Genomic DNA, 24,996 nt, shown 5'->3' on the forward strand with positions numbered 1-24,996 from the left:
GGGTTACCGTTGGAGTCTGGGTTACTGTTAGAGTCTGGGTTACTGTTGGAGTCTGGGTTACCGTTGGAGTCTGGGTTACTGTTAGAGTCTGGGTTACCGTTGGAGTCTGGGTTACCGTTAAGAGTCTGGGTTACCGTTGGGAGTCTGGGTTACCGTTGGAGTCTGGGTTACCGTTGGAGTCTGGGTTACCGTTGGAGTCTGGGTTACTGCCTGGCAACTATTCACTCCCCTGCACTATGGGCGGAGTGCACTACCCTACCCTACACCCAGGGCTCGGCCATCATTTGCTTTTGCAAGCAGAACATGTGGAAGATTAAAAACTGCCGAGCCCTGGCTGGTGTGGCTCAGTTGGCTGGAGTGTCGTCTCGTACACCAGAAGGTTGTGTGCGGGAGGCAACCCTTTCACATCAATGTTTCTCTTTCTCTCTCTCTCCCTGCCCCCCTTAAAAAGCCAAGTTTTCAAAATCGCCAAAAATGCTTTGCCACTTCTCCCACCCAGAAGAGGAATCGATTCCCCTTTGGTCCCTTGGAATCTGATCAGGCCTGCGACTTGGTTTAACCAACAGAATGTGGCAGAAGAGCTGCGTTCTAGAATCTTGGCCTTCAGAGGCCTTGCAGGTTTCACTCTTGCCATCTTAAAAGGCTGCCTGGAGAACACCATATAAGGAAGTCAGGCAGGCCTCCTGGGGGTGAGAGGTCTGGGGAGGGACTTAGGCGCCCTGGGCAGCTGCCAGTGCCCACGGCCAGACAGTGAGTGGGATCAACATGGATGGCCCAGGCATTCCAGCTCTGAGGGCAACCGCCTGAGTGAGACGAGGAGAGGAACTGCCTAATCAATTCGTAGGACTGCGACAAGTAATCAGTTATGGCTGTTCTGAGCCACTGTGTGGTAGGTTGTTTGTGGTAATAATTAACTGATACAGAATGCTAGTAAATGCGACGCGAGCAGAGGTCTAAATGTGCATGTGTGGCTTGGCTTGGCTCTGCGCTCTCGTGATAAACCAGAAGAGCATGCCCCTGGTGGCTGCTGCCCTTCAACCTCACCAGGACAAAGGCACGTGGAGCAGATCCGAGCCCAGCCTGCATTCTGGGCCCAAGCCTATGCCACTTACAGCCAGAAACAGAGGCTATTCTAGATCCTGGGCATGAAAATATCTGTGTTTGAGGGTGGTTTGTTATGTGGCATCACTGTAGCACTAGCTGACTGGTACACCCATCCTGCCTCTCTATATCCCACACACGTTTTCATGGCAAGGACTGTGTTCTGTGTGAGAGACAGTCACCCCATTTCTCCCGAGACTGCGGCGATATAGGTATTATTTGCACAAAGCTGCAAGAAGACGGAACATGGCGTTAGCAGTAGGAGTCAATGGCATTTCTGCAGTTCAACAAAGCCATTTACTGGAGGGGATGAAGAGCTAAGGATGGGGAGACGTTGGGGGGACCAGGGGGTTCCTCCCAGCAGGCCATGCGGTCCCAGGTGGATTATCTATGGCAGGTAGAGCAGGAAAGGCAGGCAAGGGATGCCTTTTTGACTTGCTCTGTCTCTGCTGATGCCGGGCAGCGGAAGCGCGTATATAGAAAGGGAAGGCACAACGCTCTCCTCAGGAGGAATGGAAGCCCACCTTCACCAGAGCTCCAGATTCAGCCTCCTCGGTGGTTATTGCCTGACCTCCGACCCCAGGCTGGATTTTCCTGCTGAAAACAGCTCAGCCTCCCCAGGGCCTTCTGCGTGGTGGTCCCAGGTTTCCCAAACTGGGAATGGGACATTGTTTACGGATGTGGACAAAACCAGGTGGAAAGGAGGCTGCTGAGAGCTACAGGGGGCTTCGGGGTCCTCCGAAACGGCATAGAGAAGGTGGTGAGGCCCACTGCAGGGCTCACACAGGGCGTGGCCCTTCCACACTGAATGCTAAGGACGGCACGTCCACCTTGCCTTTGCAACCAAGAAATCAGCTCTGATCCCCAGTCCATTTTAGCAAAAGATAAAAATAGCAGGGATGAATCGTGCTGCTGGGCCCCAGGGTCTCTCCCATGCCCCCTGGTGACGCCAATACTGAAAATAACCCCGTCAGCCCTGCCTCCTCCGGCTGCTTCAGTCCCGGCCGACAGCGGACAGCCCCACTCCTCCTGGCTTGCTAGCAACGGTCAGCAATCAGATCGTACGCTGGTGTTGACCATGGGGAGTGGCCTTAGGGTGGCAGACACTCTGAAGAGCAGAAGCTGCACTGGCGTCCTTGAGCTGAATTTGGTCCAGGAGGGGTTTGGCAATTTGCACAAATACTATACATGGGGCACCTGGCTTGCTCTTCAAAACAAGTGCATTGTGGGAATGATCAGCTCTGCTTTATAAGTGGGAAGCTGAGGCTCAGGGAGGCGTTCCAGGAAGTCCCGAGGGAGAATGCTGGGTGCACCTCCAGCCCCGCTCCCACCCACCCAGGCTGAAGCCAATCAAAGTGACAGGCCGCCGGCCCTAGGGGGAAAAGGACACAGGTGTCTGGGAGGGGACACAGCTGGTTCTAGCAAAACATCAGCTCTGCAGAGGGTGGCCCTTGCCCCCTCCTCAGTGCCTGCCGTGAACTTGATGAATGATGCGTGTGCTACTCCCGCCCCCCGAACTCCGATGGCTCTGCTCTCAGGTCTAGGACTCCCTGTCTCCGTCGCTTCTCTGGCCTTTAGTGCCCTGCTGCTGCTACGCTGCACCAGGAGAGAGGTTGGTCTGGGTCAAACAAACAGTGGGCCACTCCCAAGTGCCCCAAGCTCTGCACCGCAGTCACCCAGCCCCCTCCTACGGTGCCTCTGTGGACAGATCTGTCCCAAAGCCGCATTCTGCCCTGGAGACCTCACCCACCTGAGGCCCAGGCCCGAGCAGTGGCACTCAAGCTTCCAGCTCTCGGCACAGAAAGTATGCCGTTGGAGGGCACGAGCCACTCCCAAAGGCACCTGCAGCGAAAACATGTTTACCTGGAACCTGTGAATGAGGCCTTATTTGGAAAAGGGGTCTTTGCAGATATAACTACATTATGCAAATGTCATCAGTTAAGGATCCCGAGGTGAGTTCATCCTGGATTTGGTGGGCCCTAACTCCAAAGACACCGTCCTTAGAGGAGAAGAAGGAGACGGTGATGTGAAGATGGAGGCAGAGAGAGGAGCGATGCACCTACACGCCTAGCGACACAGGGAGAGCCGGCAAGCCCCGCAAGTCGAAGAGGCAAGGCAGGACCCTCCCTGAGCGTCAGAGGGAACGTGGCTCTGCCCACAGCTCAATTTTGAACTTTTTGTCCCCTTTCTTCTCCGCCCATTCAAGAACATGCATTAGGACGCCAAGGCCAATGTCATGACTATAGGACTCACATCCACTTTAATTCATGTACAGAAAAAAATAACTGATTTGCCAAAGGACTTAATAATGATGTCTATTTTCAAGCGGTTTGAAACTGTGAGCTGTTATTTCTAAAAGCTGAGAACACATTCACAGACGCACGACTCCAGGTCCCAAACCTCTGGCCTAGGCGTAAACTCGGGGAGGGTGTTCACCTGTGACAATAGCCAGACTCACCTTTCTCCTGAGCCATCTCTTGCAGGCAGAAGTAGATGACTCTGGCTCCCAGGCTGAAGCCAATCAAAGTGACAGGCCGCCGGCCCTAGGGGGAAAAGGACACAGCTGGTTCTAGCAAAACATCAGCTCTGAAGAGGGTGGCCCTGGCCCACTCCTCAGTGCCTGCCGTGAACTTGATGAATGATGCATGTGCTACTCCCGCCCCCTGAACTCCGATGGCTCAATCAGGAGAGTGAGGGCCCTCGTTCACACAGGATCACACCTGACACCGGAGTCGGCTGCCTCCAAGGCCCACAGGCAGCCCCTGGCTGGGTTAATTCCCTTTCATCTCAAACCATAATCCAGCTGCCATCTCTTCTGCCCCCGGAGACAGGACTCATCTACCTCGTGGCAAATGACTGCAGGGAAGTGGGGCCTTTCTGGAGCCGGGGAGAGGAGGTGAAAGGTACCTCAGATGCGATGAGAAAAAGCAGAGTGACATGGAAGGGCCAGCTGTTCTCTCTCTAGACAGGCAGGTGGGGCAGGAAATACCGGCCTTATATGATAGGAGTAGGGAGTACAGTTAGACAAAAAGAGGAACTTTCTGACTAAAGGACTTGTAGAAAGGCAACACATAAGAAAAAGGAAGTTATCTGGGGTATTTGGGCACAGGTTCTGCTTGGAGCAGTTGAGCTCCCAAGGCCCAGTCCGGTCTCACCGGTCTATTCCTGTTCCTTGTTTTTGCGCCAATACATGTGTCCACCTCCATTTACTGCCATCGACAGCCATTAAATAGGACTCCAGCGCTGCAGGACCCTGGTGGCAGAGGCTGCTACTCATCTCCCAACACCCATCCCCCGCCCATGTCCGTGGAGACAGAACTGAGTTTTCCTGAGCTCCCAGCCACAGACTACGTTTATAACTCCCATGTGGCGAGGGACGGCCATAGGGCTGAGACCCGGCCAGGGGTGTGAAGGAAGCAACTGGTGTGACTTGCAGGCATGCCCTTCACTCCACTTGCCTGCCTCTGACGGTTTGGGACGTGGATGTAACAGGGGACATATTACATGGTATCTGGACCACTGATGATCTGCTCAGAGGGGAGCTCTATACTTCTTCTTTTAAAAAAAAATATATATTTTTATTGATTTCAGAGAACAAGGGAGAGGGAGAGAGAGAGATGGAAACATCAATGATGAGAGAGAATCATTGACCAGCTGCCTCCTGCACGTCCTATACTAGGCATGTGCCCTGATCGGGAATTGAACTGTTACCTGGTTCATAGGTCAATGCTCAACCACTGAGCCATGCTGCAGGCGAAAGCTCTACACTTCTGTGAAGAAACACCTGGCTTTGTCCTTACCTACAGGTGCCTCTGTTATTCAGTCCTCACATACTTACCTGCTAGGGATGCACAGTCTAGAATTCTTACTGGTCTATCCTAGGATACTTTTGTGACTTGGGTTGGAGGAGCAGTGAAGACCACCCACTCCCCCAAAGCCACTGGGCTACCTCCACGCAGATGGATTTAGGGCTGACATCTGTGCGCAAGTCAGCCCCCTCATTCCCCTCTGGGCCCCCAACTGCAGCCGTTCCCAGGTACCTGCTGCCGGGAGAGCAGGATTTGGGCCAGGTGCTTGCCAACCTCTGCTGACCGATGGAGACAGACCCCCCAGGGGTTGTCGATGATGTTGGCGACAGAGAGGAGTGAGGCCGGCCAGGTCAGGGCAGCCGTAATGCCTGGGGAGGTGAAATGTCAGTGATGAAGGCAGTGGGGGGTCCTTTTGGGGAAGGGGTTGGCTGGCTTTTGGATGCCTGAGTGAGTGCATGTGGCATCTCTACCTTGGAACCTGTAAGGTCTCCCAGTGTTGCCAAACTGCTAAATAGCAAAGAAGAAACTTGAAGCTCATGCGTTTCTGACACATGGACTAGATCCCTTTTGTTCAGGCATCTGTCATGTGAGATTCCAAAGATGACCCCACTTTGTCCCTCCACCTGGTACCCTCCCACTTAGCCTGGTAACTCTGCAGTGTCCTGCCCCTGCCCTGTCCCTCCACTGTGGGCTCAGCCATGTGACTTGCTTTGGCCAATGAGATGCTACTAGATGTGAGACTTCAAGTGGACTTGTGCATGGAGGCCAGCCTCTCATGTACTCCACCACTGGTGTGGGTTAGCCTGCTGATCCCAGGAGGAGGAGGAGAGACAAATGGGACAGAGCCAAGTTGCCCTGGTTGCCCCTGCCCAGGCCAGCTAGATCAGTGGACAGTCAGCTGATGCATGAGCAGACCCAGCAAAGATCAGCCAAATGCAGCCTCATGACTCCGGAGCTATTATGATAAATGACGGTTATTTTAAGTCACTGAATTTTGGGGTGGCTTCTTATGCAGCAATAACCAACTGATACATTATGTGATAATGGGATTGGCCCTTTACCTGCCTCCTCCCCACAAAGACCCTACACTTCTCACAGACAGGAATTCAGTGTCTTAACCTTTCCATGTTCCTATGGGCCAGCACAGTGCCTGGCTCACCTGGGGCCTCAGGTACGCAAAGGTTTGGTACCAGCGTGGGTTGGGAGCAGGGGGCATGCTGCTGGTGGTAGAGACAGGAGGACTTACCAGACAACACTGTGTACTTCAGGGCCTCCTGGGCCACTATGTTTGCAAGACCGCTGAGGATGGTCTCCAGGGCGTTGCCGAGCTCCATCAGGTACTTGGCCTCCCAGGCTAGGCAGTACTGCTCGCAGCTGCGTGCCAGGGCAGCCCATGGCGCGCTGAAGGTGCCTGGGGAGGACACAGGTAGGTGGGGTCTCTCCTGTCTGTGTTAGAGGATGCCCCACCCCACTTTCCCAGACAGGGGACCACTCACCCTTGCGGGTGGACAAGAGGCCCATGGTGTGTACTCTATACATACTGTTGAGTGGATGGATTTATTGATGGGTGGAGGGGTGGGTGAACGGGTGGATAGATGGATATAGGTGGATGGATATTAGAATGCATGGATAGTTGGATGAATGACTGATGGAAGGATAGATGACGGATGGATGTGTAGATAGTTGGGTGGATGGGTGAATGGATAGACAGTTGTATGAATGGATGATGGATAACAGATGAATGGATGAGTAGATGGATGTGGAATGAAGTCTCCTTACTCTTCTGAGCCTCAGTTTCCTCCTCTGCAAAATGGGGCTCCCTTACCCACCCTCTAAAGACATACACAGGCAAGAGCCAGGGTCAGGCCCATACAGCAGGCCTTCTCAGCCAACATCTACCCCCTCTACACCCTCGTCCACTTCACTCTGGTCCTCACGGTATTTGCCGGACGCCAGCCACCCCGTGATGGCGATGGTGATGTGCAGCTGCCTGCCTTCCGTCAGAGGCAGAAATGTGAACTCCTCAATGGCCCCGACACGCTTCTTCATCTTGTATCCTAAAGACCCAGACACAAAAATGAGAATGGAGGTGGCCTGGGGTCCCGGGGAGTGTTAGAGTGGCTCTCTGTGTTCACAACTCACACAGTAAGTGCCAGACATGTGCCCTGCCCTTGGACACAAGTCTCACTTTTTAACTCATTAAGGTAGGTGCCATTATTGTCCCCAATTATAGATGAGGTAAGAGGCTTCCAGAGGCTGGCCTGCCCCCGAGTGGCAGAGCTGGGGTTGGAGCTCAGGCCCAGGCTCATAAACTACCACTCTGTCTTGACTCAGTTGGTTCTATGTCATTTTTCCTGCCCACAAACTTCAGGGGTACAACACACTCCTTTCAGTAAAAGTGGATCAAACGGACCAAGATTCTCCATGTGGAAAGTGACAACCCATGTGAGGAGTGGAACAGGAATGTGGGGGGCTGCTGACACATATGATTTGGGAAAACTCCCCCAGGAGATGCTGGTAAATGAGGAGTAGCCATGTGCTCTCTTACATGAGGAAGCCCAAGTGTCTCCGAGGAGGCCTGTCTGGAAACCTCCTAAATGGTGACAAGTAGGTCCAATGAGACCTTTCTTAGGACGTCTACATAAGGTGCATTTTCTCAAACGCAGCCCTTACACCAACCCGTGCCGAGCGATCGCCCAGTTCTCTGTGAAGCCTGCTGCTAGTTCCGGCAGGGCTGGGACCCAGCATGAGAAAAGCCGTGTGCTCCTCCTCCATCTCCCGGGGAGCCATCATGGGGGAGAATCTGGGTGGGTCCTTTAGGAGCCAGGCCACCCTCTTCACTGCCCCCTCCTCTGGAACCTTACCTGTCAGACTAGCTCCAGCTGCACCAAACAGCGACGTCATGACAGCTATGCCAGCCACTGAGCCCAGAGCCGCTGCCCCAGCACTGCCAATGATCGTCGCAGCCCCGGCGGCAATAAGAGGGGCAGCCAGACCCCCGGTCACTCCTGCAAAGAAAGCATAAAGTAGGGTAAAGGTGGAGTGAGGATGTGGCCTACTGGGTTATTCTCCCATCAGCTACCCACTGCCTTCCACAGAGGCACACTATGAACACACTGCTGATGGAGCACCTATTATGTGCCTGGGGACACCTGCCAGCTGATCTCCTCTTCACTCCCAGCCTGACATCATCTGTCACTCTGCACTGCACTGATCCATGTGCCACCGCTTCAGCTTGAGCTGGCCTTACCGATCACTGTCCCACCTCCGACGGTCGCCAGGCCTATCAGGAGATAGCGCTTCCATTTCCTCCGGTTTTCTTTCTTCTTCCTGGATGCCTCGGCCGTTCTGAGGGAGAAGACGTTGGTCCTTAGGGTCGGTTGTGCCTGGAACCCCTTGAGACCCCTCCGCCTCACCAACCCCCAAGCTGGGATCAATGCTGGGTACTCTGTCATTCAGAGCAAGGTACCAAGGTCACCCTGGGCCCATCGATGCTTTTAAAAAAGCTGAAAACATTCTAAAACCCAGCTGGGGAATCCCAGTGTGTGGGATGCACTACTTACCCAAAGGATCCATCCTAACAGGGTTGCAATTTGAATGATGGAAAGACAAAAAAAAATAACAATAACAGTAAAAGAAGCACAAAAATATCTTTTAACAGATGGACCCAGACGTGTACCAGATAGAATCAGACTCCCTCGCCTCCCTCCTTCCTTCCCTTCCCCTTGACATCTGAGCACGCCTCCTTCTGGGATATTTGGAAACCAATTTCTTTCAGAATAATCATTTCAAAGATGGGTTAGAAACATGTCTGCTCTGGAGACTTTGGCTGTGGGACAATAGCTAGAATCGTTCAGACTGGAAATGTAAAAGCTATAAGATGTAGCAGGAGGGAAGCATTTAGAGTGATTTGGGTCAGTTGAATCCTAAGAATAGCCAACATGAGTGCTCAGAGTGTCACTCAGCCCTGTTTTCCTGACGGACACGTGGTCCTCAGTGCTTTGGGACACTAAGGAGTAGGACCAAGAGGTCATTAGGGGCACGAATTCTGAACTGAAGTTGGAGTTGGCACAATTCAACGTGTAGAGCGATAGCAGATGATGATGATAAAAGAGGAATCCTATCTAATAAAAGAGTAATATGTAAATTGATGGTCACTCCAACACACAAATGGCTGCCCCCATGTGGTCAAAGATGGCTGCCCCCATGTGCACACAAGATGGCCTGCAGGGGAGGGCTGTGGGCAATCAGGACAGCAGGGGAGGGCAGTTAGGAGTGATCGGGCTGGCAGGGGAGGGCAGGTGGGGGGGACCAGGCCTGCAGGGGAGGACAGTTGAGGGGGGGGACCCAGGCCTGCAGGGGAGGGCAGCTGGGGGAACCAGGCCTGCAGGCAATGGCAGTTAGGGGTGACTGGGCTGGCAGGGGAGGGCAGTTGGGGGGGACCCAGGCCTGCAGGGGAAGGCAGTTGGGGGGGACCAGGCCTGCAGGGGAGGACAGTTGGGGGGGGCAGGCTGGCAGGGGAGGGCAGTTGGGGACAACCAAGCCTGCAGGGGAGGGCAGTTAGGGGTGACCAGGCCAGCAGGAGAAGGCAGTTAGGGGCAATGAGGCTGGCAGGGGAGCAGTTAGGCATTGGTCAGGCTGGCAGGGGAGAGGTTAGGGAGTGATCAGGCTGGCAGGCAGAAGCGGTTAGGGGCAATCAGGCAGGCAGACAGGCAAGCGGTTGGGAGCCAGCAGTCCTGGATTGTGAGAGGGATGTCTGACTGCCCCTGGGATCAGGCCTAAATGGGCAGTCGGACATCTGAACATCCCTCGAGGGGTCCCAGATTGGAGAGGGTGCAGGCTGGGCTGAGGGACACACCCCACCCTGTGCACAAATTTCGTGCACCGGACCTCTAGTGGTTAATATTGATTGTGGAATTCCTGCATGCTAGCTGCCATGCTTTATGTTTCATGTGGTTTATCTTATCCTTGAAGCCGTGTCACTATTGTCCCCATGTTACAAAGTCAGGGCTAAGATCTCCCCTCGAGGGGCTGTGGGACTGGTGAAGAGGAAGTCTGTCAACCATGTGGCACCATGGCACATGGCGAGTGCTGACAAATGGTAGCTCTTGCGTCTTCCCGAGCCTCAGTTTCCTCTTATGTAAAATGGGGACAATAACTCCTACCTCTTAAGGTAGTTGGTTTGTAAAGATTTAATCCATTCCTTCTTCATTCATTCAATCAACACACTGACTAAGAGTGGACAACCTGGGGGCCCTTCTGGGTGCCAGGGATCAGCAATCTGGACCAATATCTGTTTCCTTCCCATCTCTTCCCTCATGAACTGCACAAGATGGTGAGAAATAGTCTGTCCTGCCCGGTCAGTGTGGCGTGGTGGTTGAGCACTGACCCATTAACCAGGAGGTCCCGGTTTGATTCTTAATCAGGACACATGCCCAACAAGGGGGGATAATAACAATACTTAATTCCCAGGGGTATGGTGAGAGCTCTGGGCAATAGTCCACATTCAACCCTGGCATGTTGTCATCTGTCTGGTGGTCTTAGCCTGTACTTCTAGACCATCAATTTTCAGAGGATGAGCTCTGGATCAACTGCATCAGAATCCCCAGAGGGTAGCCATTAAAAGCACAGCTTTCCTGGGCCAGAAGCTCTGGGCGTGAGGGTGCGGTAACTACCTATAACCAGCTCTCCAGGGACCTAGTTTCCTAGTTTGAGAACCGCAGGGCCAGACCTTCAGGGCCCAGGCTGAGTCTTTCCTGCTTTCCACCCTCAGCAGCCGGCCCTGGGCTAGGCCCTGGAGGGTGCTCAGAAAATGTCTCTTGAACAGAACTGAGTCATTCTGACCAGGATTGACCCTGAACCTCTTGCTGTAGCGATCTATCCCCCTATTCGCTGTCCACATCTATGAAAATCAGAAGGGCACGGGACATAGCATAGGCCAATCACCATCGAGAATGAAATTCTGGCCCGACCAGTGTGGATCAGTGGTTGAGCATTGACCTATGAACCAGGACATTGACTTATGAACCAGGAGGTCACGATTCAATTCCCAGTCAGGGCATATACCCTAGTTGCGTTCTTTGTCCCCAGTAGAGGGTGTGCAGGAAGCAGCTGATCAATGATTCTCTCTCAGCATTGATATTTCTATCTATTCCTCTCTCTTCCTCTTTGAAATGAAATCAATAAAAATATCTTAAAAAAAAAAAGAATGAAATTCTGGTTGCAATACCTATGTATGGTACCAGGTACGTACTAGAAATATTGGGGGAAACATGTGGTAATTTATATGATTATCTAAAGACTATGCTATACTCTTGAAACTAATACAAAATCATATTGAATGTAAACAGTAACTTAAATAAATAAAATTCTTTTAAAAAGAATAAAATTCTGGGGTTTTAGAACAAATCTGGAATGTTATAACATTTTAATGATTACTACAGATTTGTTTTTAAGAACACAGTCACATTTTTTAGCTGGTGCCCTTGACATCTGTCAGCCCCGTCTGCTTCTAGATGGTTCCTGCAGTGACATCTGCACATCTATGACACTAATCATCATGTTTAGCTGAGCTTATGGAGGGGGAGACTCATAGCTTCGAGGGAAGAAAATAACTAAAAAGTAAAAATAGTTCTTGAGGCTGTTGTATCTAAAGGTATGAATGCTAGTGTATCAAATCCATTTTGCCAAGATTAGATGGACCATTAATCTCTAGCATTCTGCTTTGTATTATTATTGAAATGTTTATAAACATTTGCTGAATCAAAAAGAATGCAGCATTTCCCCTCCTCAGGCACTCTCTCTTGGCATTCACCTGAACTGCCAATCTACTTCCTTATTTATATAAGCACCTGAACGTCCTGCATAACTGTTTTGTACGTAACACGAAGAGCTTTGCCAGTCATCACTAATTATCCCAGCGTTTTATTCCTGCTATTACTTCCTTTGTCTGAATGTCAACATGGAAAGCAGGGGACATTCACTCTGAGTGACATTGACAATGTGTCTGTCCTATAGTTGGAAGTGAGAACTCCTCGCACAAATCCCAATTCAAACGAAGCTCTGTTCCTGTTATTGACTTGGCCTGTTGGTTAGGTACCATGGCAATCTCCGCCATCCTAGTCCCTGGCCACACTCAGGTTCTGGAATGCCAGAGAGGACCCTGAGTTGGAGTTCCATGTCAGCCTTCCAAAGACAGAGGCGGGCATTTAAACACAGATCTGGGCTAAACCCCAGGCTGAAGCCACAGATGCTTAGTCAAGAGCAAGAGGTCACCCTGCCCATCCCTGCCAGCTTATCTCCCTGGGAGGGCGCTCCTTGCGCAGTCATCCTCACCCCACCCTCTTCTTTGTTTTAGTCACTTCTCCAGTTAATGGGGAAGGAGAGCTTATCTCTGGGATATCTAGAGACACTTCCTAGTAAAAGCTCAGAAAGCTCCATAAAAGAACTATCTTTACTGCTTTCTTCAGAATTAAGGAGGTAACCATGCTTTGAGGGATGCGGCAGTGACGTGCAGACTGGATAGGTGGTTGAATCAGATGATGCCCTGACCACTGGGTGACCTTGGGCAAGTAAGGTCCCTCTTCTAACTTCCTGTTTCTTCCCCTATGAAACCCTCTGGAGACGGTTAGGAACACCCAATGAGGAGACCCCGTGTGCCTACATCTAGTAAACACTCGTTAGAAAATTAGATGTTGACAATGTTCTGATGATGTGACCAGTGTCAACCTCCAGCAGGACTTCACCGAACGTTCACTGAGACTGACTATGGGCCAGGCACTGTTCCAAGCTTTTGATATGTGTTCATTAATTGAATCCTCTTAACTGTCTAATGATGGAGATACTACCATTATCCCCAAGTCTGAGATGAAGAAACCGAGGCACAAAGGAGCGAAATCATCGAAGAAATGGGGGAAACTTGAATGGCTTAAGGACTCAGACAGGGACCCAAGTACAGAAAGGAGGTACGTCACACCCTGAACCCCAGCTGCAAAGGATCACCTTGGGGTGCCGAGTGATAAGCTCACCTTGCAGAAACACAAAACCTTAGAGTTAAAAGAAACCTACACACAATCCGATCCTCTGCTTGTATCGGTGAAGAAACTGGTACTGGTGCCCGGAGAGGGAAAGCAGCATGCCCAGGCCCCCACAGAGACCGGGTAGCAGAACCAAACCAAGAACCAGGCTGAACACTTGCTATGCTTTTCCTGGGCCTCAGGTCCTTCCAGAGACCACAGACAGAACCCGAGACGTCTCCAAAGTCCCTAACATTGAATTAAAAAATTCCACACGCGGAGTATTTTTCTGAGGGAAGGGTTCATACATAGTAATAACAGCCACGATAACAGATACTATAGCAAATAATGAGATTGATCAGCCAGTTGCTCTTCCAAGGCCTATCTGAAGCACTTTACATGTATGAACTCATCGGAGCCCATGAGAACCCTCTGAGCAGGGTGCTATTATTTTTTTTATTTTATTTTTATTTTTATTTTTTTAAATATATTTTATTGATTTTTACAGAGAGGAAGGGAGAGGGAGAGAGAGTTAGAAACATCGATGAGAGAGAGAAACATCGATCAGCTGCCTCCTGCACACTCCCTACTGGGGATGTGCCTGCAACCAAGGTACATGCCCTTGACCAGAATCGAACCTGGGACCCTTGAGTCCACAGGACGACGCTCTATCCACTGAGCCAAACCGGTTAGGACGCAGGGTGCTATTATTATCCCCATTTTGCAGGTGAGGAAACGGAGGCCCAGAGAAGTGAACTAACTTGTCCAAGGTCACACAGCTGGTAAGTGGCAGAGCTGGGCTGTGTTAGAACTTCTTCTGTTTCTACACATTCCCTGATCTGACTACCGGTATCATCAGAGCAAATCCTCTGGGTAATATGTTTGCTTCTGACAATAAGCTTTGCAAACGACAGCTGAGAGTTTCCTTCATTTCAAGGCACCGAAGACACTACAAATGTCCAATACATTTCCAGACGCTGAGCAGCCCTCGTGATGGTGGCCACTGACCTGGTTCTTTCCTAACACAGCTCTGGGAGTCGAAGCGAGCCTGTTGTCAGTTTTTTAAAACACACCAAGCTTCCGCCTTTCTCAAGCAAACCACCTCTCCCTTTGCCCTCCAAACCCTGGCAGGAGGGTGGCTCCAGGTATGAACCTGGCTTCAGAGCTAAATTCCCAGCTGGGCTGAGCTGGCACGACCTGGCTGCTCAGACAGTCACCGGGGCCGAACAGAACCCCAGGCTGGGAGACGTGCCTGGTGCACGGAGCCCGCAATTAGGCTGTGACTGGATCGATTGATTGCTCTGGGATTAGATTCTGTGTGTTTAGCAAAGAGCTGAGCTCTGGCCAAGTTGCCTGGATAATTTCCCTCTACACACTCCCGACGATGCATAGATAGCACAGCCAGTCCACAGCTGGTAGGTCCCGGGGCACGTGGGCAGCGGGAAAGGGAAGGACTCACATCCTGACCACTAGTTCATGCCAGCCCTGGGCTGAGCACCTTATAATATGGTCACATTCATTTTTCACAGCCACCCTGGGAGGACGCTATCCTTATTCCCATTTTACAGATAAGAATATTGTATTTTAGAGAAGGGAGGGCACCTGCCCAAGGTCAAAAAGGCGGATGGAGGTCAGAGGTAGGATTTGAACCCAGGCCACTCCGGCCCACGGACAAGAACCTGATGTGACACCGGGTATTGGGACCACAGAATGTTAAAGTCACAAGCCCTTAGCAATTACCCTTCAATCTCCTTTTCCTAGAAATGAGGACTGGGGCCCAGAGCGGGGAAGTGACTTGCTAAGGCCACACAGCCAGTCTGGCTGCCTCGGGACTCTCTGTGTGCTGTCTCTTAAGGGAAAGAGGGGATTTTTATCTGAAAAGTGCACTCAAGTGGCAGTTCTGGATTCCTGGCAGATGGGGCCGGTCTCAGGGCTCGCTTACTCGGATTCCTCCTCTTTGGTTTCCTTCAGGCTCTCAAGGAATGTCTCTTCAAGGAGATCCAGCTCCCCCAAGGGCAGGCGGAGGAGGGAGGTCACGTGGCAAATGAGGACCCGGGCCCGAGCATCATATCGCCCTCGAAAGAGAGAAACAACACGGGCAGGGAGTCAGTTTGCCTTTAAGAACAGAGATGTTAACAGCAGAGTAACTGATAAAACCCAAACCCTGGAAACATCCTAAACACGCAACCCGTGAGAACCAGTCAATTAAACAACAGCACAGCTTCCTGGATGGAATATGTGCAACTATTAAAAATATTAATCAAAAGCAAGGTAGTACTTTTTCACCAAATTAGCAAAGGTCATTTTTTTTAAAACCCAAAGCTGTTAAGGAGGCGATGAACACGGTGCTAAGGTGGGAGTGTGTAGTCTGACAATATTTATTTATTTATTTATTTATTAATTTATTTAATATATATTTTTATTGATTTCAGAGAGAAAGAGCGAGGGAGAGAGAGAAACATCAATGATGAGAGAGAATCATTGATTGGCTGCCTCCCACATGCCCCACACCAGGGATTGAGTCCTGACAACCTGTGTCCTGACAGGGAATTGAAGTGACTTCCTGGTTCATAGGTCGACGCTCAACCACTGAGCCATGCTAGCCTGGCGAGTGTGCAGTCTGATAGTATTTATATCAAAAACTTTAAAAATGTGCATCTCCCCCCACCCCCCCCCCCCCGCCAAATCATAGGGCCAGAAAGTAGAATGGTGGCTACTGGGGAGGAGGGGCGTTGAAAAGTGGGGAATGAGGAGCTATTGTTTAATGGAGACAGAGTTCCAGTTTTGCAAGATGAAGAGGGATGGTGGTGATAGTTCATAATGTGAATGAACCTAATATCACTAAACTGTACACTTAAAAATAGGTAAGGTGCTAAATTTTATGTTACATGTATTTTACCACCATTTAAAAAAATGGGAAAAAGATATGCATCCCCCTTGGCCCAGGAAGTCCAGTACTAAGACAGGCTTCCACATTGGATCTTTTTGACAAAGAGGGGAAGTCACAAGGACCTAGTATCCAGCTACTCTGCACCCACCTTCGTATAGGCTGTGTGATGATGTGCACTGTCTAAAATGCACATCACCAAGTTTTGAGGATAGGACACCTGTTCTATGACCAGCCCCAATGAATGTTACAGAATTGTCTCCTTTGCTGGGTGTCTGCGATGCTGGGCAACCCTATCTAATAAAGAGGGAATATGCTAATTGACCGTCACACCCTCACAAAGATGGCAGCACCCACAGCCAATAAGGAGGGAATATGATAATTGACTGCCACACCCTCAAAGATGGTGGTGCCCACAGCCACAAGATGGCGGTGCCCAGTCCCCTCAGCCCTGCTGGGGTGGGCAGGGATGCGGCACGGCCGGGCCTGCCCCCAGGTAGGTCCGGCCGCTCAGTGCGCCTGCCTCTGGAGTCCCCAGTCCCCTCAGCCCCACAGCTGCCCAGGGCCAGCCTGAGGCGCAGGCAAGCCTCGGATAGCAGCTGCCCAGCTGCCCAGGGCCATCAGAGGCTCAGGTAACCAGGGCCGGCCAAGGCTTGTGCTGCCGGCAGTGGCAGCAGTAGAGGTATGATGTGGGCATCGCCTTCCCCTGATCACCAGGTCGCCTCCCACCTGAGGGCTCCCAGACTGTGAGAGGGGGCAGGCTGGGCTGAGGGACGCCCCCTCCAGTGCATGAATTTTCATGCATCGGGCCTCTAGTAATATTTTACTAAAGTAGCAGTGGCTAGCCTTCGACAAGATGCAGCCTCAGGTCCTGAAGTTTGAGGTTTCCTTGAACCTTCCTTGAACTAGGGTCCTCAGAGCGAGCTATGGTCTGGCAGCATTTGCCCAGCCGCCCTTGGCTGCCTCCCTCGAGGTGGAACTGTCTACGTGCTGGGAAACAGACAACTGCACGTTGTATCTTGGGGTCACTGGGTCAATTAAAGCTCCAAACAAAGGAGCTCTCTGTGCCTTCCTAGGATCAGAGACTACTGCACCAGGTGATAACCGAGCTGTGGAAATTAACCAAGCCTTGGCCAAGGTGGCTTAATTGGTGGCAATTATAATCAGTGACTAATTTTTATTCCATTCGTTAAGGCTGCAGTGGAACAGGCTGCCAGGGGCACAGGTAATCTCCCAAGGTATTCTCAGGCACGGGGCTCTAGGGTGGCAGCCTCGTGTAAGGGTCACTGCAAGGATCTTGGTGGCCAGGCTGCTGGATTTGGAGCTGACATCCCAGAGCTGCTGAGGGGTTGACAAAATTAGCATAAGACACTGAGCTCAGGGCTGACAGGCACTCAGTGAGTATCAGCTATGGTTAAAATTACTCCCAGGGCCCAGCAGAGGACCTGGCACATGCACTGGGTGCTCAGTTCCTATTTGCTGAATGGATGGTCCAGCCAGTGCTAATGCTGGTAACAAGTTGTATGACGCTCTAGGATGCTGATGGAGAACCCAGCAACCAGGTGACAATGTTTGTATTTCACCACAACCGAAGACCAATATCTCTAACCCTTCTGATTCATCAGGGAGGCAGGGCTTGCGATCCAGTAATAAAGACCAAGCCAGAGAGTAGAGCCAAGTTTGCGGTAGGGATTGCTCCGTCCCATGCAGCGTGCACCTCTGCAGGTCCCTTGGCCTAGAGTTGATGCTATCTTTGGCTTCAGAGTTCAGAGGGCAAAAACCACGATGCAGTTTAAGTCTCCAGGGCACCCATGCAGAGTTCACAAGGAGACCGGCTTTGCCTTAACTGGCATTTTGAACGTTTGAAAGGTAGTCCTGGGCTACTTAACCTGCTGAGTAGGCTCTCTTCTCTTGCCAGTGGGCATAACAGGTCCTGCCTGAACAGTTGATCTGAGGATTAGATACTATGCAATACCTCACAAGCTATGTTCGGGACCTAGAAGAGCAACTAGAATACCTTGTAAAGGTTGCCGACTACAAATAAAGCAGCCCCACCTGAGATGGCCAAATTTGGGGTCCTAGAGCATTAGCTCTTGACCAGGGCTGTGTTTGCTGCACCCCCCCCCCCGCCCCCGCCAACCCCGACCTCGAGAACATGTGACAATGTATGGAGACATTTCTGGTTGTCAGCACTCAGGAAGTGCTTCTGGCATCTAGTGACTGGAGGCTGGGGATGCAGCTAAACATCCTACACTGCACAGGAGGGCCCCACCACAGAGAAGGACCCAGCCCCGAACGGCCACAGTGCCAAGGGCCAAAAGCCCGGTTCAGAGTTAGCTCACATTCAGGTTAACCTTCAACACACAAAAGACGTATTGTTTCAGTTGTGTGTGCTCAGAGCTTTGTGGGTTGTTACAGGATGAGGAGAAAAAAATGATTAGCACTCCCCCAAAATTCCATCCAGCTGCCCAAATGGCATCATTCTGTGACTCAGATCCTCATACTGTCCGTAAAGGTCAACCTTCCAGGAAGTTCCGAGAAACGCAGCTTTTCATGTTGATCTCCTGGGCTGATTTCACGACTAATTACCTCGCCTCACACCCGAGGGAAATCCAGAGAGAGCCGCCTCCTCCACTGTGTGCCCACCTCATCCATGTCTGCAGCGGAGACTGAACCCTGCTAGTGCGTAAGCTCGTCCCATGAAGAAAGGCCATCTGTCCATCCTACCCGTCCTTCCATCCATCCATCCCCCATCCATCCATGTATGCATGCATTCATATATCCATCATCCTATCCATTTATCCTTTCATCTGTCCATTCGTCCATCCATCCATCCATCCATCCATCCATCCATCAATCCATCCAGTACTAATTGCCAACCGTACGCCCAAAAGTGCTATAGATGCTGAGATGCGATGATTTGCAATCCAGACAAGACCCTGCCCTCATGGAGTTTGTGGGGAGGGACTTGAATAGATGGCCCAACTATGACACTGTTCCAGACCCCCAGTGGATGCCAAACTGTGGTTGGTACAGAACTCTATATATGCCACGTTTTTTTCCTTTACATACAGACCTGTGAGGAAGTTTAATTAATTTATACATTAGGCACAGTACGAGAGAAACAATGACTAATAAGAAAATAGGACAATTATAACAATATACTGCAATAAAAGTTATGTGACGGTGGTCTCTCTCTCTGATAAATGATGTGATAACTGAGATGGCTATCCTGTGACTAACGGGAGGGTGGCACATATGGCACAGATATGCTGGACAAGGGGATGATTCATATCTCAGGCCGGACGGAGCAGGACTTCAAGAGTTCATCACACTACTCAGAATGGGGTGCAATTTAAAGCTATGAATGGCTTATTTTTGGAATTTTCCATTTAATATTTTCGAACTGTGGTAGACCACGGGTAACTGAAACCATGGAAAGTGAAACTGCAGATGAGGGGGGCGGATTACTGTAATTAAGTTAAAGATCTCAAGGTAAAGTCACCTTGCACAATGTCCTTATGAGAGGCATGCCGAGGAGAGGAAAGGAAGGAGGAGGAGGAAGCCCTGGAGGATGGAGGCAGAGACTGCAGTGATGCAGCCACAAGCCAAGGAGATGCAGCCACAGCCAAGGAGCACCTGGAGCTGTCAGCAGCTAAAGGCATGAAGGATTCTCGTATACGCCTTCAGAGAGAGCAGGACCCGGCTGACACCTTGCTTTCACACCTTTGGCCTCCAGAACTGTGGGAGAATAAATTTCTGTTGCTTTAAGCCCCCCATCTAAGGTACTTGGTTACGACAGCCCTAGGAAACGAATGTAGTGAAATCCTGACCTGCCACTTATGAGCAAGCGTGGGTAAATTGCTTAACCGCTCTGAGCCAACATCCTCATCCATAAAACAGAACACTAGGATCCATCCCATTAATTCATTCTACAGGTGTTTGCTGAGTGTTTACTACGTGCAGGAGCTGGAAGTATGTGGTGAAGAAAACCGGGCATGGCTCTGCCCCCATGGAGCTTACGGTCCGAGGGCAAGCCAGGTACCAAGCAAAGTAGCGTGCAGCCGGGTGTTCAACGGCAACCTTGGCTGACATCATACCGAGGCGTGCCAGGGGCTTTCCCTGGGAAGTGATGACGGAGCGGAGGGATGAGGGAGAGGGAGAGAGCACCTGGGCAAGCGGAGCGGGACATTCTCCAGCCAGGGCAGGAGCGCGTGCAAAGACCCGTGGTAACAGGAGCAGGATGCACTCAGGGAGGCGGCGTGGGAAGCGGGGAGGGCGTGCGTGGTCAGAGATGAGGAGGGGGAGGGCCAGCCCACCAGGAGGCAGTAGGAGTAGCCGTGGGTAGGAGCCAGGAGGTAGCATTGTCAACGTGCAGGAAGATCATCTGAGCTGCAGGGTGGAGGCCAAAATGCTGGCCAGAGTGATGGCAGGAAGACCTGCGAGGAGACCCCTGCTGTCATCCAGGAGGGGCTGGTGGTGGCTCAGACCAGGGTGGTGGGTGTAGATGAACACAGGGCCGGATTCAAGAACTACTTAGAAGGTAAAAGCACAGGCATTGCGAGGAATACATGAAATAACCGCTAAGAAGTGCCACATAAGTGCTTGGCACGAATGAAGTGCTCCTGGCTCCCCGACTGAATGGGGTTCCCTTTCCTTCCTTGTACCAAAATGACCGCAGGGAACCAGGCCACAGGTGGCAGTCCATCACTGGCTTTACCGGGTGAAGAGCACCCACAATTTACAGAGCGTAGAAAGTCAACTCACCATCCTTGAGTGAGAAGCTCAGCAGGTCCTGGGGAAAAGTAACAGAAATTGGCAATAAGTTGATATGTAATCAGCCTGCTCCTTTGACACCTATGTATCGACGCTTACTAAGTGGGAGAACAAGACAGACGCTATCTCTGCCTTATCCTCACGTGGTGAGCCAGACAAACAAGCAAGCAAACGGATGTGTGAGCATTTCAGGGAGTGAAATGAAGGAGAGGAAGGGCTGTTTAAACCTGCTCGGTTGATCCATCAATAGCCCATGTCACCGGCTGCCTGCTTTACCTGCACACACAGCCGCTGAGGGACACGCCCAAGGGCACACAGCAAAGCTGCTGCTTCTGATCAAAAGCACCACCGCTTGGCAGCAGGAGCCGGGGCTCTGCAGTCAGAGTGCCAAGGTTCAAATCCAGGCTCAGCCACTTGGCAGCGGCATGACCTTGAACAACAAGTTCCTTAATCTCCCTGTACCTCAGTTTTCTCATCTACAAAATGGGAATGCTCACACTACCAACCTCATCCAGTTGCTTTGAGAATTAAGTGAGTTAATATTTGTAGAGGTACTAGCACATACTAAGCACTATTTAAGTAATACATGAAATCAATAGCAGATATTCAATAATGATCACTTAACATAGCTATCATCATCATCATCATCATACGATATTCTGATGAAATATTTTATCTTCCAACTCCCTCACCCCACTAGAAGCAGTTTTCAGCCCGACTTAGAGAAACCATTTGTTCTGGTTCCCCTGGCAGCCGCCACCTGGGTGGTGTGTGTACCTGGGTGATCACCAACGGGTCGTCCTTCAAGATGGGGTCGTTCGTTAAAATCTGAGCAAACATGTCAGCTCCTTCGCCTCCCAGGCCACTGGCAAAAGCAGTCATGGTTGGCAGGACGGCTTCGGACAGCTCCAGCCACTTCGCCAGGCCCGTCACAAACTCTATGCAGAAGGAGCTGAAAGACAGACACGACTCAAGACCCGAAAGCTTCCCGGCTTGCACTTCACAAGGCCATTGGGAAGCTTAGATGAGTCACGTTCATGATGCGAATGGCCAGCACATCCAAAACAACCATGGTGCCTGCGGTCCACGGGATACAGAGGACCAAAACCTCATTTCAGGTGGCGGGATTCTAGCTTCTCCCCCCACCAGACCTTTGACCAAAGAGGCTGATAAACCACAGGAACAAGGCTGGCTAGCCGTTTCTGATCATGTGCCCTGGGCCCGGCCTGCGCCGGGGCTGTGCTGGGGCCGAGGAACCAGAGATGAGCGAGATGCAGCCTCTGATGAGAAGCTCACAGTGCGGCGACACAGGGAAATAACGAACTCATCCCAGTGGCGTGTGGTCTGCGAGGAGAGGGCCAGGAATCGAGCCCTGGTGAGCCCAGAGAGGGAGCCCCAGACAGGCCCGGGGAGGTGAGGAGCAGTGACTAGGAAAGGCTTCCCACAGAAGGAGACTTGCTGCTGTTGGGGACCACCCAGGATGCACTTTCTCAGGAAAAGTCGGCCACTCAGAAGCAGATAAAGCACAGCGGACGAGTCTGTCCTCCCCATGCCCACTGCCCCCGTGGCCTCTCTCCACAGCAGGCACTGGAGTTGAGTCCCACAGGAGTCCCTGCATGGAGGATGGCTGGATTGCTCTAGGGGAGAAGGAGCCCTCGGAGCTGAGACACGGCTGCAGGAAGCACATGGCATTTTGGGGTACATCCGGCTTTGACTCAAAGTTTCCACTCATGGCAGCGAGAACGGTGAACAGCGGTGGGTGGGCAGGAGATGCGGAGCAGGGGCGTTAGTTAGGAGGTGATCACACCAGCCCAGAGTCAGGCCTATCCCTAAACCCAGCAGCCCAGCCTGCCTCGACTCCACTGTCCTGGGGCTCCCCCTGTACTGGATTCTACACCCCTAGTTCTGGCCAGATCGGGTGCAATCAGGCCTCCTCGGGACAAGCAGAGCTCCCTGGTGGCGGGGAAATGTCAGAAGGCTTCCTGCTTGCACCACCTGGTCCCAGCCCCATGGATCCCAGGCAGCCCACCCATCCCAGTCCTTAGAGCTGGGGCGGCCGAAGCCGAGTGCAGAGATTACTGCAGGCCAGGCCCCTGGCAGGAGCGCTGAAATGCTCAGGTTCCAATGCTGGTCCCCCACTATTACAGTCCAGGTCCCCAGGAGGCAGCTCTGAAGTGATTACAGTATTTGGATCCTCTTGGGATCAGTGCCTTGGGAGGTCAGGGAGGATGCAGGAGAGGGCGGGGGAGCAGTGGAGTTGCCAGGCAGCCTCTACGGAAGCTTCAGGCAACCCTGCAGGGAGTTCTGAAGATGAGGGACCCTTCAGGGCTGCGGTGTGGGGCGGAGGGCTGGGCCTCATACTGCCACATCCGCCAGTCATCGGATACAGGCTGCCCCAGGAAGGGGAAAGAACCTCGGGCAAGGGGTCTCGCTTCCGCTGCGACAGGCCCGGGCGGTGCTGGCAGTCCTCTCAGTGGCTGGGGGACAGTCTTTCATTCTTAAAGGGGCATCGGGGCGATGCAGCACCTTGTGAAAGTAACTTGACTTCTCCGTGCCTCAGTTTCCTTATCTGAAATGGGTTTAAGAGATCCATTCCAGCCCTGGCCAGTGGGGCTCAGCTGGCTGGGTGTCTTTCTGTGCAACAAAAGGTTGCTGGTTCAATTCCTGGTCAGGGCACATAGATACCCAGATGTGGGGCTCAATCCCCAGTAGGGGACGTGCAGGAAGCAGCTGATCGATGTTTTTTCTCTCTCTTCTCCTCTTCCTTCCTCTCTAAAATCAGTAAAAACATGCTAAAAGAGAGAGAGAGAGAGAGAGAGAGAGAGAGAGAGAGAGAGAGAGAGAGAGAGATATCAACTTCATAAGGTTGTTTGAGGTTAAGTGAGATGACACATACACAACATCCAGAGGAGGGCTTGGTATGGAGTAGCTGTTCAGCTTACGTTAGCTAGCGGCATTACTTTTATTTGTAAGCCGGCCAAGGGAGGCAGTGGAGAACAGGGTGCAGAGTCAGGCTTGAAGGCCCCCTGGGGGAGTCCCTTTCGTGTCTTTTCTTCATTTTTCTCTGCTGTAAAATGCAGATGGTAACAGACATACCTCGTAGGTTGGTTGGAAAGATTAAATGTCATGGTAACAGCGCCTGGCACCCGATAACCCTCAATAAGTGTTAGCTACTGCTATTACAATTACTATGATGGAACTCGCTGCAATTACTGGGGTTACCCGGGATGGTATGTGGGTGGGTACGGGGGCCAAGGGATGACTCTGTGAACTGAACAGAACTTAGGGGTAACCTTATCTGCAGAAAGGGCACAGGGCTGAGGGCAGCAGCGTGGCCCTGTGTCCACGGAGAAAGTCTTGGATGCAGAGAAGCATCTCCTAACAAGAGTGGAGGCAAGTTAAGAGCATGAACCCTGGTTCACATCCCAGCTCTGCCACTAGCTGTGTGACCTTGGACAAGCTACTTAACCTCTCTGTGCCTCAGTTTCTTTGTCTGTAAAACAGAGGTGATAATGATGAAACCTATTTCATAGGGTTGTTAAAAGGATTAACTAACATCTGTCGTGTGTTTGGACTAATACCTGGCACATATAAGGCACTCTATATGTGTTTCTTTAAATGAGCAACGGAATTAATAAATATATATGTAAAGTGGCAGTACAACAATCTATAATAATAAAAGTGAATATACAAATTGACTGAACAACTGAACAGCAGAACGGCCATCAGGATGACCTTCCGGACACCCACGTTATGACAAGCATTGGCGCCAGGACAGCCAAGGCAGGTGTGATGCAATTGGTTGCCCCCCCCCCACCCCGCCATCGCCCCACGATCGCCCCACAGAGGGAGGCCCAGGCCTCCGATCAGCGATGGCAGGTGTACGGGGCGGCCAGCGATTGCCCCGCAGAGGGAGGCCCAGGCCAGCCAAACGATCGCACCCCATGGCTGTTGCCCACCCGGTGGTGGGGGTGGGGAGGCAGCTCTGCACAGATGGTAAGCAGTGGCAGAGGCAGGGGCGGGGCCAGCTGCCAGCAGCTGGGGGAAAGTAAGCCCCGATAGGCCCTGATCTCCGGCCATGCTTAGGGACCCTACCCCAGGGTTCCCGGATTGCGAGAGGGCACAGGCGGGCTGAGGGACACCCCCCCACACACACAAATTTCGTGTGCCGGGTCTCTAGTATATCAAATAACAGCATTTTAGATGGGCAGGGCCTCGGGAACTGTCTAAAGTGGTGGGTGGTCTCATTGAGACACAAGAAAATCAATAGCAGCAATGACAATCACAGAGCAATGATCCCTCAGTTCCTGTGCTAAGTGCTTTAGGCCTGTTTACTTCCCACCAATCCCCATGAGGGAGGGAGGCACTGCTTTCACCCCCATTCTAGATATAAGGACCCCCAGGCCCG

General features: G+C 51.7%; 1 protein-coding gene across 4 annotated transcripts in view; it reads right to left on the bottom strand.

Moving 5' to 3' along the window:
* The window catches only part of TMCO4 (transmembrane and coiled-coil domains 4), a 77,123-nt gene that overhangs the window by 35,127 nt on the left and 17,000 nt on the right, over nt 1-24,996 (bottom strand). For all 4 annotated transcript variants that reach the window (XM_080658182.1, XM_080658180.1, XM_080658181.1 and 1 more), the window contains 9 exons: nt 21,366-21,540; nt 20,580-20,607; nt 14,868-15,000; nt 8,161-8,258; nt 7,775-7,918; nt 6,848-6,967; nt 6,157-6,321; nt 5,142-5,278; nt 3,560-3,644 (listed from right to left, as the gene is read on the bottom strand). In XM_080658182.1, coding sequence (XP_080514308.1) covers nt 3,560-3,644; nt 5,142-5,278; nt 6,157-6,321; nt 6,848-6,967; nt 7,775-7,918; nt 8,161-8,258; nt 14,868-15,000; nt 20,580-20,607; nt 21,366-21,540 — 1,085 coding nt within the window. The remainder of the gene's footprint in view (nt 1-3,559; nt 3,645-5,141; nt 5,279-6,156; nt 6,322-6,847; nt 6,968-7,774; nt 7,919-8,160; nt 8,259-14,867; nt 15,001-20,579; nt 20,608-21,365; nt 21,541-24,996) is intronic.

Source organism: Plecotus auritus (assembly GCF_963455305.1).
Source record: "Plecotus auritus genome assembly, chromosome: 2".
Classification (NCBI taxonomy): domain Eukaryota; kingdom Metazoa; phylum Chordata; class Mammalia; order Chiroptera; family Vespertilionidae; genus Plecotus; species Plecotus auritus.